The 13,985-nt window shown below is 54.7% G+C and overlaps 1 protein-coding gene across 1 annotated transcript in view; it reads left to right on the top strand.

Moving 5' to 3' along the window:
* The window catches only part of RSPO4 (R-spondin 4), a 35,208-nt gene extending 21,575 nt beyond the window's left edge, over window positions 1-13,633 (top strand). The window contains exons 2-5 of the mRNA XM_060614311.3: window positions 6,980-7,168; window positions 7,654-7,794; window positions 9,532-9,717; window positions 12,123-13,633. Coding sequence (XP_060470294.3) covers window positions 6,980-7,168; window positions 7,654-7,794; window positions 9,532-9,717; window positions 12,123-12,226 — 620 coding nt within the window. The 3' untranslated portion in view covers window positions 12,227-13,633. The remainder of the gene's footprint in view (window positions 1-6,979; window positions 7,169-7,653; window positions 7,795-9,531; window positions 9,718-12,122) is intronic.
* Window positions 13,634-13,985: the final 352 nt, after the last annotated feature.

Genomic DNA, 13,985 nt, shown 5'->3' on the forward strand with positions numbered 1-13,985 from the left:
CTTCCAACAAGGTGCCTGGGGGTGTTCTCAGGATGCGGTCACCCCGAGATTGGGAACGCTTGTTGGAAGACACAGGTCACTGCCTGATCCCCACAGAAAGGATAATATTGCCCTTCACCCAAGACCAAAGCTGCCTCCTCATGTCTGCCCTGAGCTCCTCACCTTCCAGACCATCTCCCTGGACCCTGCTGTTCACCAACCCCTCTGGTCTCCGTCTACCCACCTGTGAGAGGGAGGCGGGTCCAAATGTGGACTGATATCCCACCCTGGGCCCGTGACAGTGAGGGAACAGGAAAGGAACTTACACTTATAAAGAAGCACCTAGGCCCACAGATGATGGGGCTTCTGTGCCCAAGGTCACTCCATGAGTGGTGAAGCCAGGATTGGAACCTGGGCACCTGCACCGTAACACACGTCCTTAGCTTTTTGAGGGCACAAAACTGGTCATGGCTTCAATATAACAACAATAGCTGCCGTTTATGGGGGGCGGGGGCTGCTATGTGCTGAGCTCAAAGCCAAGTGGTTTTCATGGACCACCTCCCTCAATCATAAGAACCCTGCAAGATAAGCATCATCACCTCCATTTACATGAGAATAACTGAGCTCAGAGTTAAAGCACTTTGCCCCCAGTCACACAGCTGTCCCCCAAAGCTCATAACCATTGAGCCCCTAGCACTGGACCTGACAGAGTCACATTGGTTGGATGCACGGACGAATGAATGAATGGATCACCCAAGCCTGGGCTCACGCATGCGCTCAGAGTAGTTACTAGCCCGCGTCTCTCGGTAAACTGCCAAGCCCGATGTCATCCATTCTGCTGTCATTTTCTCGGGGAAAGACGAAGGGACTCACATGTCATTTGAAACCCCTCCAACTGCTGGAGGAAAACCGGGCCATGCATTTTAGGCCTGGTATTTTGACTGGGGGAGGATGGCTGTGATCATGGGAGACAGTTGATACAGGAACTCACTGGGGTGTCATCCTCTCTGAGGCCCCCCCCCCCCAAAAAAAACCCAGGGGGTGTTGCAAGTTGAGCTCAAATGCTTTCATTTAGAAATGTGCGTCTGAGCTGGGAGAGGCCAGTGATGAAGTCCAGGATCCAGCTGAGGTGTGGAAGAATCCAGGGGCTTTCAAAGTGTGCTCCCTAGAACCCGAGGGCCCGTGGGGAGCCATGGCAGTCAGGCTGGGTGGCCGGCGGTCCAAGCCCCTTGGCCTTGCTGAAGCAGAGCAGCTCTGCCGTGGTCTGTTGAGCCCCACATACCTGGTGAGCTGCATCGTTCTGATTGTGAGTTGACAGGAGGAGAGCTAGCTCAAGTGAAAAGCTTTGGAGCTTGGAGCTTGGAGCTATGGGCTGAGCCCAGCCTTGAGGGAGCCTTGAGGGGTCTCCATCTTCCCAAATCCCAACAGAGCGGAAAAGAAAACGCATGCACATGCACACATACACACACCTGTTAACCACCACCACCACCACCCCCCCCAAAAAATCTCAAGCCTAGCTCTTGTCGAGACACGTGCCTATGTCCGAACCAACCACTGTAGTCAAGGGCACCCAGTGTGGTGATTGCCCAAGTCTGGATTAAGTGTGTCTGGGTGGAGAGACTCTATGTGAACCTCAAAGTCAGAGAGTGTGGAGGGATGGGGTCTCTATTAGCAAAGAGAGGGGCCACTGATGCTAGTGCCCGCCAAAACTTCTCACACTTGGGCACTGCCTTGCCCTCCTACAAATGTCCTCAGGTCAAGAGGCCAACCCAGACCATTTTCTGGTGGCCCAACGTCAAAATTCTCAAGAGAGGTGGTCTAATGGGCCCAGCTAGGAAGAGCCGTCAGTCCCTAGTTCAGTCCGTCCACCACTGGCCAGAGGACAGGGTCATGCAATCCAAGCTTGGTTGCCAGGTCTGCTTTTCAGGGAAAGGCAACTGTGAGCAGGAAAGACACATCCAGAACGCCTATCACATTTATTTTGGACTTACTGTAATGCACATTCCTGGGCTCAGACCAAGCCTCCCTGGGGATTCTTACACACAGTCAAGTTTAAGAACTATCAAGTTCGGGTCTTTCTAAAGCAGCATGGTACAAATTCTAGTTGTCATCACTTATGATTCATAGCATTATCTTGTCTCTACAGCCATGACCTTGGGGAGGGGAGAAATAGCATTGCTCTTTCAGACACGTTCTAGAGATGTGATGAAAAGCCACAGACCATCAGCATTTAAAGTCATTACAACATAGAGGCACTAGAGGGCATCCTAGCCAACCACCAGGACCAAGGATGCAGGAGGAGGCAGAACCACCTGGGGTTGAAAGATGCTAGTGACATCTGTCCCCTATGTGTGCACCCATGTGCGCACGCACACACACACACACACACACACACACACCCTCCGAAGTCAGGGGAGGGTCCTTATCAGGTTCTTTTGTCTTCGGCATGTCAAGATATCACTCTACAAATAGTGCTGTAGCTCTAATGGGGGCTTATTTGCTGCTTGGCTGCCTGACCTTGGGGAAGGCTCCACCCCTTCTGGCCTCAGGATCCCCAGTGAAACTGCAGGGGTCAGGCGAATGATCCCGAAGCTCTTCCCAGAGACTGGAAGAAGTTTTACTTTGCCCGTCTGCCACTTCTGTGGGCTTCAGCCCTCCCACCAGGCTGTGAGGTCCCATAACGGCAGGGGGCATGTGTGGCTCGTCCCCGTGGCCCCGGGCTCTGCCTGACAGAGTGGATCCCTGAACAAAATGCTCCAAGAGGGCAGCGGGGGCTGACTGCCGTGGGTCCCTGCCTCCACTGATTCTGCAGGACCCTGAGAGTGTCTTTCCCCTCTTTGAGCCTGTTTCCTCCCCTGCATTGTGGACAAGGACCCCCAAGTTGGGGTGTGAGTATGTCCACACGCTCAATGTGCAGGAAATATGATTTTGTTTTTCTGTAACTGAACATAACTTCTAATTTGAACTCCTGTTCTGCCAAGCGGCAGAGATCGCCTCAAGCCGATTGAGGGTCCCTTTGCCCTTTGTTGGTGGGGCTGCATCTCAGGTCCAGCGGCATTTCATAGCATCAAAGCACTGGGGAGAGGTACCCTGGTCTCCACTGACGTCACTCTGTGACCACCTGCATGGTTGAAGACCCCACATCATCAGTCGTTATCATGCGGTCCTCATGGCTTAACCAAGAGGATTGACACTTTCCTCCTTCTCCCAAGCGAGAATGTGAGGTAGACTGCCTTGGGCTAGTATGGCCTCGCAGTGGTCTCTCTGCCAGGTCCCTCTGCCGCCTGCACCTGCCCTGGCTCCTGCCTCCAAGTCTGCAGTCCCCGCAGGCCCACAAAGAAGGGGAGGAAAATAGAGCAGCTCTTCTTTGCTGGTCATTTGGCGGGTGGCACAGGACACTCCCACTGGAAGCCCATTGGTCAGAACTTAGATGTATCATCCCCTACCACTGCAAAGGAGCCTGGGAAATGTAGTCTTTATTCTTGGAAGACATTAATTCGCTAAACAGGAGGGTTCCGTTATTGAGGAGGAGGGAGAATGAACATGGGGGGAGGGAGGACAACTTGCATAGCTCTCATGGCTGCAGGTCTCCACGGCTCTCAGAACTTCTGTCACCGTCCCCTGCCCAAGGCCTCAGCTTGAGGATGGGTCAGGGCTTGGGGAAGGAAGCTGGGAGGGGTGGGATTAGATGTCCTCTGCCCCCTTTTCCCTCCCCCAACCCACACACACAACAGAGGCTAAACATTTTTTAAAGTATATTTTTATTGTAAAGTAGCTCAACCCTACAGGCAAGAGTAAAAAACATAGTGGACATTTGTACACCTGCCAGCCACTGGTAGCAAATGTTGCCATTTTCGTATTTGTTTCAGATTTTCAGAAATTACATATTACAGATTCAAGAGAAGTCTCCAGCCTTCTTCCCGAATCCCCTTTCCCACTTCTCACCTCACCTCGGAGGAGGAGCCACAATCTGAATTCAGTGTTTCATCGGTCCCCTGTGTCTTTTACTCTTAATACTAATTTAAGTATCGTAAATGACCCAGAGTATTGCTTTGCAGAGTTTGGAACTTGCTACGAATGGTCTCTTCCTGCGCGATTCATTATGTTCATTATGCCGTTTGCTTTCTTTGCTCTCAGCATCGTCTCTGAAATGTATCCATAATGACAGCTACAACTCAGCCTCAGGCATTTATCATGGGTCCTGGACGTAGAATGTGGCGAGCGTATATGGCTGCGTGCCAGCTGTGTTTCTCTCTTCTTTTGATACACGGGTTTTTGCAACTGTTTGCTATTCAGTGATGCTGCAGTGAACATCTCTGTTCATGTCTCTCTGGGCACAGACACCAGAGTCTTTCTGTGTCAGTGGTTCTGAGAGCATAGTCAGGGACCAGCAGCAACAGAGTAGCATCACCTGGAACCAGTTAGAAATACAAATTCTCAGCATCCCCTCGCCCCCCCCCCCCCCCCAGATCTACTGAATCAGACACTCGGGGTGGAACCCAGCGCCGTGTGTTGTAACAAGCCCCCTCCAAGAGGCTGGTACAAGAATTTGAGAAGCTCTGCTCTAGGGTTTAGACCACAAGTCAAGTGGCTGTGTTCGGCAAAGGCACATCCTCAAATGTTCTAGATGCTGCTGGATTTTTCTCCAGCATTTACACTCTTATCAGAATGGAAAGTTTCCTTTCATCCTTGCCAGCCCTTTGTATTATCAGAATTTAACTTGTCTCCCGTTGGGCGGGAGGTGTGGGCTCTGTTTGTTTTTTCAGCCGAAGTTCTCTCTCTGGCCCCGGGGGTTCCCTCTTACGACATCACACCTTCTCTCCGCCCTCAGGTTCCTGCGGGTCTACAGCTTTGGAAACACGCAAACCTTGACTCTGCTCTTCCCAAGGACATTAGTGAGGGTTCTCAGTTGTAAGCAACAGCAAGGGGAGTTAGCAGCAGGATGTGGGGGGCTCCCAGAATCCAGGCAGCTGGAGATCAGGCTGGGAGAAATGCAGGATCCACACCACAGCGGGAAGGAGGGGAGGCAGAAAGGCCCCAGGCTGGTCTGGGCAGTCAGCTGGCTTCTACCTGGACCCTTATCCCCACATATCCTCCTTACTCTCTTTGTTCAACTCCCAGGACTCGGGGTCATGGGAATAATTATCTGATTGGTCAATGCCCAGTCACTGCCAACTTGAAGAAGGGCTTGGCCTCCTTGGTTTTTGTTCCAGGGGGACACCGGGATTTGCCCTTCTCCAGGTTCTTTCACACAATAGGGAATTCCTCTAAAAGACAGGTCGGGCCCCAACAGAAAGGGAGGGCAGAGCTGGAAAGTCAAGAACATCCTGTGCTGAGTGGCCATGGGCTCAGTGAGCCGAGATGTGTAACTGGTGTATTAAGCAGTCTGACCTTAAATGGGGTATAAACGTGGAACAGTTGAATGTGTCCCCAGGGCACCTGGGTGGCTCAGGCAGAAAAACATCCAATTTCGGCTCAGGTCACGATCTCGCAGTTTGTGAGTTCGAGCCCCACGTCGGGCTCTGTGCTGACAGCTCGGAGCCTGGAGCCTGCTTCAGATTCTGTGTCTCCCTCTCTCGCTGCCCCTCCCCAGCTCACACTCTGTCTCTCTCTCCAAAATGAATAAACATTAAAAAAAATATATTTTTAATGTGTCCCCAATCACCTCGAAGAAGCTGCTTGATCCTTCGTGACACCAGGTCACTTTCTGACTCTCCTCGGCTCCTGCCTTCCATGGTTTCCCTTGCTGCCTCTCACCGGGACACTTGCCATCAACCAGCCTGCCTGGGCAAGGCAATGGCAAGAGCACCGAAGCCTGGGTACTTCTAAGGGGCCCTTGCCACCGAGAAGCCCCTCGTGCTTGCCATGAGGGATGTGCAGTCTCTTTCACTGCTGCCCACCCACTCAGCCCTGCCCTTCTCTCCCTTGGCCTCTTTTCTCTGCTCAGAGAGGCCTGGAAAGGGGCAGATCTGCAGGGCTGCAACACAAGTGAGTGTCCCCCCGGGGCATGAGAAGCTGGTCACCTCTTTTTGCAGACACTCTGTCTCTGTGAGGAGCACCCTGCCTCTCTCCTCAATTGGTTTTGGGGGTTGGGAACAGAAGGAAAGCCACAGCAATCCGCCCTACCACCCCCCCCCCCCAGGCTGACAATTCCAGTCTCCCATGAGCCCCTCTCTCTAAGTGGTCAGCTTAATCAGGTGATGGCCAGGATAGCAAGGACCACCCCCCCCACCATGAGCCTGGGAGAAAATCTCTTTCTAGAGGATTCTCCATCTCCTTCTTCCCAGCTTTGGGTCTGGTTGCTGATTCTGGGGCAACAAAAATTTTCTTTCCTCAACTTGCTACGCTTGATGATGTTGGGAGCCCTTGATGGTGGTGACAGGCAGGAACGGAGTATTGTTCGGACCCGCCGCAGGGGGCCGAGGGTCTCCCCCACCCCCACATGCACGTGCACCCCACCCCCCACACGCTCAAAAATACACACCATCTCCCTGAAGGTTAAGTTTGTCTGTGAGTTATAGACAACTCCAGATGACAATGGTTTAACCAAAAGAGACATTGATTTCTCTCTCTTGTAAGTCGGCACAGGCAGTCTAGGGCTGGCACAGTAGTTCTACCTTCCTCGGGGACCCAGGCTCTTTTGCTTTTCTTTCTCTGCCATCCTCAACACGTGGTTCCTACTTCATGGTCCAGAATGGCTGCTTGAGTTCCGGCCATCATGTTCACGTTCCAACAACAGGAAGGATGAGGGGGTGACATGGGGCCCGCTCGTGCTTGTTAAGGCAGCTTTTGAGAGGTTGCACACGTTGCTCTCCCTTATACCCCAGTGGCCAGATTGGGGTCACGTGATCATACCTGGCCGTGGGGGAAATGTCGTTCATCTGGGTGGCCGTGTGTTCAGTTAATACGCTCCGCGAAGCAGTCTGAGCTGCTCACCTACGTGGTTTGACTCTCTCTCCCTCCCCCTCCCCCTCACCTCCCACCCCGGCCTGGCTGGCAGCGGGCACTGGTCTGGGGGGCAACTGCACGGGCTGCGTCATCTGCTCCGAGGAGAACGGCTGTTCCACGTGCCAGCAGAGGTTGTTCCTGTTCATCCGCCGGGAAGGTATCCGCCAGTACGGCAAGTGTGTGCATGACTGTCCCTCTGGCTACTTCGGCGTCCGCGGCCAGGAGTTCAACAGGTGCAAAAGTACGTGGTTCCTCCCTTGTCCTGTGCTCGTGCTGGGCCCCTGAGGCCTCCGGCCCATATCCCCTCCCGCCCCCCCCCACCACCCCGACACGGCCACAGGGCAAGTGGTTTGTGCCTGAGCCTAGACTCTGGGATTTCAGGCGGGGTTTCGGGCTGACTCTGAAGCCGCAAGCAAGTCAGTGTCCTGTCTGGCCTCAGCGCTAAGGGGGCAAGGAACCTTCGCCTCCACCCTATGCGCTGTGTGGCCTTGGGCGTGTTAACTCGCGCCCTCTGGACCTAGCTCAAACGAGAAAAGGGGTCCTAAGTCCTGACTCTGCTTTGCATGGCGACCCGGGACAAACCATGGCCATCGTTGAGCTTTGATGGAAATGGGGCAGAAAGTCCGCACTCCCAGCCTAGATTTGCTATGGGACGACATCAGACGAGCCGCTTGCCCTCTCCGAGGGCAGCCGCCCTCACCGCGGGCGACCTTGGCTCTGTTCCAGAATGTGGGGCCACGTGTGAGAGCTGCTTCAGCCAGGACTTCTGCATCCGGTGCAAGAGGCGGTTTTACCTGTACAAGGGGAAGTGTCTGCCCACCTGCCCGCTGGGCACCGCAGCCCAGCCCAGCACGCGGGAGTGCCAGGGTGAGTGGGGGCCTCCTCGCCCCGCCTGCTTCCCTGCAGGCCCCGGTGCGGGGGGTCAGGAGAGCCGGAAGAACCTTAAGAGAATGTCGCGTGGTGAGTGGAGGCCCAACAGGTGACGTCAGGCACACAGAGGGAGCCTCCAGTACCGTCACTGTGATTTGCGGCTTCGCTGTCCTTGCCAGCGGGAGGCAGCAGAGTTCACAAGAAGAGTACTGCCGAGGAATAAGACAGACCCGGGTTCACATCCTTTTCACTTCTCCCCTTCGCCTCTCCCTGAGCCTGGCTAACCTCCCCACCCCTACTTCAAGCTTCAGGTCAGGAGTCACCTCCTCCAGGAAGTCTTCCAGCTCCCCCCAGGCCCCTGGGGCCCATGCCTCCTCTGGGCTCCGGCACCTGCCTGTGCTTCCTCCCGTTACCGCGGGAGCACCCTGCCCTTCCCGCCTGACTTTTCTAGGCGGTGAACTCTGGGAGGCAGAGCCAGTCGGTCTGGTCACCGCTGCCACTCAGCACCTAGCACAGCATGAGGCACACAGTAGGTGCTCAGTCCCTGCTGGTCAAATCAACACATCTAGCAAAAGGACCGTTGTTCTCAGGTCTGGAGACCTGGCTTCTGGGCCCGATCGGGTCTGAAATGCTTACAGTGTTGTGATGTTGAACCCCCTTCTCTGTTCCCTTAGCGGGCCCCTTACCTACTCAAGGCCTCAGTGGCCTCATCTGCAAAATGGGGGTATCCCATAGCTGCCCTGTTCTTTGCCTACTTCTCAGGGGCTCTTAAAAGAATCAAATGTGAACAAATATATATAATATATATTTATATATATTTATGATGTATATATATTTATACATATTTATAATGTATATATTTATATTTATAAGTAAATATAAATATATAAATATATACTTATAAATATATTAATTAATATATATATTTATGTACATTTATAATATATTTCTATTATATGTTTTTATATTTTATATATTTATATTTATTATATAAACATATAAATATATATTATAAATATATAAATATAAAATATATATATTTGTTCACATTTGATTCATATATATATGATATGATTTGATATATATGTACATATATATATATATATATATATATATATATGGTTTTTTTTTTAAGTTGTTTCCTACTGAGAACGTTCATGTCCCATGACCTCATTTTTCCTCACAACAGCACTGCACGGCTTCCACCTTCCACAGCCCATCAAAGGCACATGATCAAGGTTGAAGCAGTGTCTCGGCCCTGAGGGCCTCCCAGCAGACCTTCTGGCCTCTTCACCTGGCCCTCCTCCTCCCAGCCTTCACCCTGCCCCTGCTCTAGCTGCCATCCCTCAGACATGGTCTGCCAGGCCCCCAGGGCTGTGCACACCTACCCTCATGGTGCTTCCTTCCGGTTCCACTGGATCACCTCCTCTCCCTTTAGCCCCTCTGTCATCTCCTAGGGGAAGTCTTCCCCTCTAAAGCCAGTGGTCACCCCCCACCCCCTTCCCCCCCGCATCTGGCCTGGGCATGCTTTAGTCTAACACCCATCCCGGGCTTTCATAAATAGATATTTAAGTGTCTCCCCTCTGCTCCTTGTGAGAGCTTACAAACCCCTTGCATGTGGAGACGGCGTTCGGGGAACAGGACCCCTCAGACCCTGCCCTTGGATCTGAAGGACACTCACTGCCAGCTGACCAGAACTGTCTATCTGTCTGTCTGTCTGTCTCCACCCAACAGAAGAATGTGAGCTGGGCCCCTGGGGCAGCTGGAGCCCTTGCATGCACAACGGGAAGACCTGTGGCTCGGCCTGGGGCCTGGAGACCCGGGTGCGGGAGGCCGGCCGGGCCGGGAAGGACGAGGCAGATACCTGCCAGGTGCTGTCCGAGTCACGGAAATGTCCCATCCAGAGGCCCTGCCCAGCAGGTGAGTACCAGGCAGGCATTCGGGGCTGCAGTGGGCAGGGCCCACGGGGGACTTTGAGCAGCTGGGGACATCACCTGCCCAAATAGTGCCTGTAAAGCTGCCCGAAAGTCCAAGAGTAGCCATTCTTTCCCATGGGCTAAGCATCGCCCGCCCCGGTGTCCTTCCTGGCTGGGGTCAGTCCCAGCTATTAAAGCCACTGACTTAAAGAGAAGAGAGGCCGCGGAGGGTGGTAGGTACGTCGTGAACAGTGAGTAGCAATAATGTGCAGGGGGCCAGCATTAACTGTGCATCTGCTATTGCCGTGGGCAGTGTGCTAATTCTCCACCTTCGGGTCATTTAATCTGCACCATGACTCGATGGTGTGGAATCGTTACCATCCCCCTTCAACAGATGAGCAGATCGGGGCCCAGAGAGGTTGTCACTTGCCTCAGGGTCATGCAGCTAGGAAAGTGTGGACCTGGGATCCAAACGTAGGTCTGTGGGCAAAGAGGAATCTAGAGTCACACTTCAGTGTTAGGAACCCAGAGCCAGGTCACGGGGGGCCACACAGCTGGCATGTGGTGGGGCCAGGACTCGAGCCCAGGGACACGCCTGGTTTCAGGTACACTTGTAGTCTGGGTTGGGAGTGCAGACAGCAGAGCTGGGCGGCCGGGGACGGAGAGTGAGGTTGAGAGGGGACTGGGGAAACTAAGACCCCAGGCCCGCGAAAACACCCACACGGACAGACGGACAGACGGAAAGTTCTCCACAACACTTGATACTTTGGCCACACCTGTCACGGCACATGATTGCTGGTGGTGATTGACAATGAAGAGACAGAGAGAGAGGAAATGTCTTCCCATAGGTGATGATGATGATGATGATGAATGAAGAATGAATGACAGCAGCAAACATTCATGCGCTGGGCCCTGTGGTCAGTGCTCTGTAAACCGATGCCTTTCGTCCTCACGACAACCCTACTGTGAGCTACTTGTATCCTCCGGGGCTCAGCTCAAAGTCCCCTCTGCAGAGAGGCCCTCCACGACTGCCCCTGCCGAGAGACACCACCCGTGTCTGGGACCGCCATCCCGTGGTGTCACAGCGCTTACTTCCTCCCAAAATGATGGCACACACTCTTGTGCTGCCTTGTTTAGTGTCTGTCTTCCTTACTAGAATGCGATCCCCGGTGAAAGCCGAGTCTTTGTCTGCCTTGTTCACGGTTGCCTCTCCAGGGCCTAGAACAGGGCCTGGCACACAGCAGGTGCTCAGTTAACATTTGTTGAGGAGTGGATGGGTGGGTGGATGGGAGAAAGGTGGGCCAATATCAGGCAGGCAGAGGGAAGGGCTGGGGACCCCACACCACTCACCCCACCCTCCTAACTTCAAAGCTGGCACAGCCACTCAGGCAGTGGCCACCCTTCATCCCCCAGATGCTTATGTCATTTCAGCTGACACAGCCAGCCCCGGAGTTTAGAGTGGGAGCCTGGCCTAAGCAACCCCTAAGGGTTCAGGAGTGGGTGAAGGGAGGCCCAGAGGTGGGCAGCCTCATCTAAGAGGATGACCCAGAATCTGCCCTGAGGGGTAAGTGGAGGCAGGAAGGCTGGGGGGAGAAGGTGTGGTCTTTTCCTCCACGTGAGCCGGGAGCCACTTGAAAGTGACACCAGGAAGTCCAACCCAGACTATGTCACCAGCCAAGCAAGGTCCCTGTTGGGCCTCAGTCACTTTATCTGAGAAATGGGACGAATCAGATGTTTGTGCTAGAAACTCATCCCCGCCGCAGGGTTGGGGGACTGGGGGTACAGTAGGGTCAAGGTTCCCAGGTAGGTCTGGGGTTTGCAGGCCAGGCCACCCCTCCCCACAGCACAGACTGTCATATGGGGGCGGTGGGGCCGTGCCTGCTCCCACACCTGCGGGACGTGGCTGCATGCAGGGGTGCTGGCTGAATGCTACTGTCCTCGTCGTCTGAGGCCAGAGCTGGGGCCCAAAGGTGAGTGGGGGAGCTGGTGCCGGGACCCGGGCAAAAGGTATGGAGTCTCCAGCTTGAAGCCTTGTAAACTGCAAAGTGAGTGCCCCCAGGAGGGTCATGGGCACCCCCCCGCGAGGCCGCCCTAAGTCCTGACTGGCCCCCTCGCCCCATGCAAACCTCTGGGCCTGGCCAGGCCATATGCCCAGCATGGTGGGGGCGGGGGTGCCCTCAGCCAGTCAGTGCCCCTCCTCACCCGCTAGGGAAGTGGGAGCAGTGGTCCATGTCAGGTAAGTTCCCCTGCAGTCCACGCTCCAAAGTGGAGTGATTGTAAGGTCAGCACCCAAAGGTGGTTCTGAGCCCCGCTCAGGGAGAGTGGGGGCCCACCCTCATCTGGAAGGATGGAGGGGCCTCCCGGGGCCCCGAATGGCCTCAGAAACAACACCCTGTGCTCTCGGTGCAGAGAAGAGCCCCAGCCAGAAGAAGGGCCGGAGAGACGGGCGCCCGCGCAAGGACAGGAGGCTGGACCGCACGCTGGACGTGAGGCCCCGCCAGCCGGCCGCCTGAGGAGCCCCAGAGCTGCAGCCCCCAGGGCCCCGCGCCTCCCGCTCCAGCCCTTTCCACCGCGGTTGCTGCTGCTGCTTTGTCCTTGCCTCTCTCCACCCTCTGTCCCTGTGCCCTTCCACCTTTCCTGTTTCTCTTTCTGATACTCCTTCATCTCTCTTCCTCTCCTCCCTCCCTCTAATCCTCTCCCTTCTTACTCATTTCCCTTTTATCTACCTGCCTTTCTTTTCCTTTTCCCCTGCTTTCCTTCCTGTTCTTCACCGTGTCCTCTGTGTCTCTTCTCTCTCTCCCTCTCTCTCTCTCACACACACGCACACGCACACACTTTGAGAGACCGACCGTCTGTGCCTTGCTCCCCAGATGCTCTATCTACTTCTTAAAGAAAGCAAACCACTTTTTCTAGGCCTTACCCTGACCTTGTCCTGACCCCAGCTTCGCAGAGAAGGGGTTTCCAAGGGCAGGGCCCAGGTCGCAGTACAGGCAGGCTGCTTGCGTCCGGACAGCCCCGCTTCTGCTCCAGAGGAGACCCCAGAACCCAGGGCTGTGAGTGCCCCCTGCTCAGGCCAATCCCTGGAGGCCATTTCCACGGCCCTTGGTCACCAGCTCGCATAGGAAGCCCCAGAAGAGGCCATCAAAGCTGGAAGGAATTTTGAGATTATCCAGGCTGCTCTGTTCCCCACCCTGGAGCCCCCTGTTGTACTCATGGGGAAACTGAGGCCCAAGAAGGGACTTGCCCAAGGTCACCCAGGGAACCCAGGTGCTAGACTTTTTACTTATTGGCTGCCCTGCAGGGCACAACTCTGGGGGCCTTTGGAGAGGAGATGAAGGAAGGAGCAAGGGAAGGGGCAGGAGCGAGGGAAGATTCTCCCACTCCCCCATGCCACCACTGAACCCTGTGCACTCGTATTTCACTGTGACAACCTCACACACCCGGCAGGAAGAACATTGGGGGGGGGGGGGGGTCTCCAGTTAGACCTAGCTGAGAAGTGGGTTTGTTCTCACTGCCTGTCATTCCACCATCATGGTACCAACCTCCTCCTCCTTGGCCTCCCGGATTCTCCAGAAGGGGGGCTCCCAGCTTGCCCTGGCATTACCTGGTGGCCTGAACTGAGAAGGTCCAGCAGCTAGGAGCTTTGAGGGTCTGGGGTGGCCTGGGGACGGGGTGTGTACAGGCTGGAAGAGAGGCTGACAGGGACAAAGTAGCACTCCCCCACCCCACAAGAGTGTCCACCCGCAGGCTTCCCTCTGCCTGGCACACCCTCTGAACCCCCCCCAAAGGCCCGCCCTCACTCCTAGCTCCCCTCCTCCTCCCTGAGGACAGCCACAGCCCTTCCTTGCCTGGCCAGACTACCAGCTTCTCTTCTGCAAAGTTTGTGCCTCTGAAATGCTCTATTGTCGTTGTTTCAAGATCCCGACTTTTTTTTTTTTTTAATAAAGAGAAAAGAAAAAAGAAATTTGCAAGTGCTTCTTGGGCATCAGGCGGGTGTTACAAAACCATGATGCTGATGAGTTTGGAGTAGCCGAATCTAAACCATGTGGGGCGGTCTTCCCTGGAATGCGCAGAGGGCCTGGGTGTGTGGGGGACGAAGGGGGTGCTGAAAGAAGAGAAGGGGCCCACAGTCCCCCAGGCTCCTCTCAAGAAGGAGGCTTAGCCACAGACAGAAGACAGTAGCACTGTCGGCCCCCACCCCCAGCACCTCTCGGCCCCATGAATCACAGGAGGGGCTGGGGAGGCCCAGGAGGCACGACCATCCTAAGGAGC

The sequence above is a fragment of the Panthera onca genome, chromosome A3 (assembly GCF_046562875.1).
Source record: "Panthera onca isolate mPanOnc1 chromosome A3, mPanOnc1 haplotype 2, whole genome shotgun sequence".
Classification (NCBI taxonomy): domain Eukaryota; kingdom Metazoa; phylum Chordata; class Mammalia; order Carnivora; family Felidae; genus Panthera; species Panthera onca.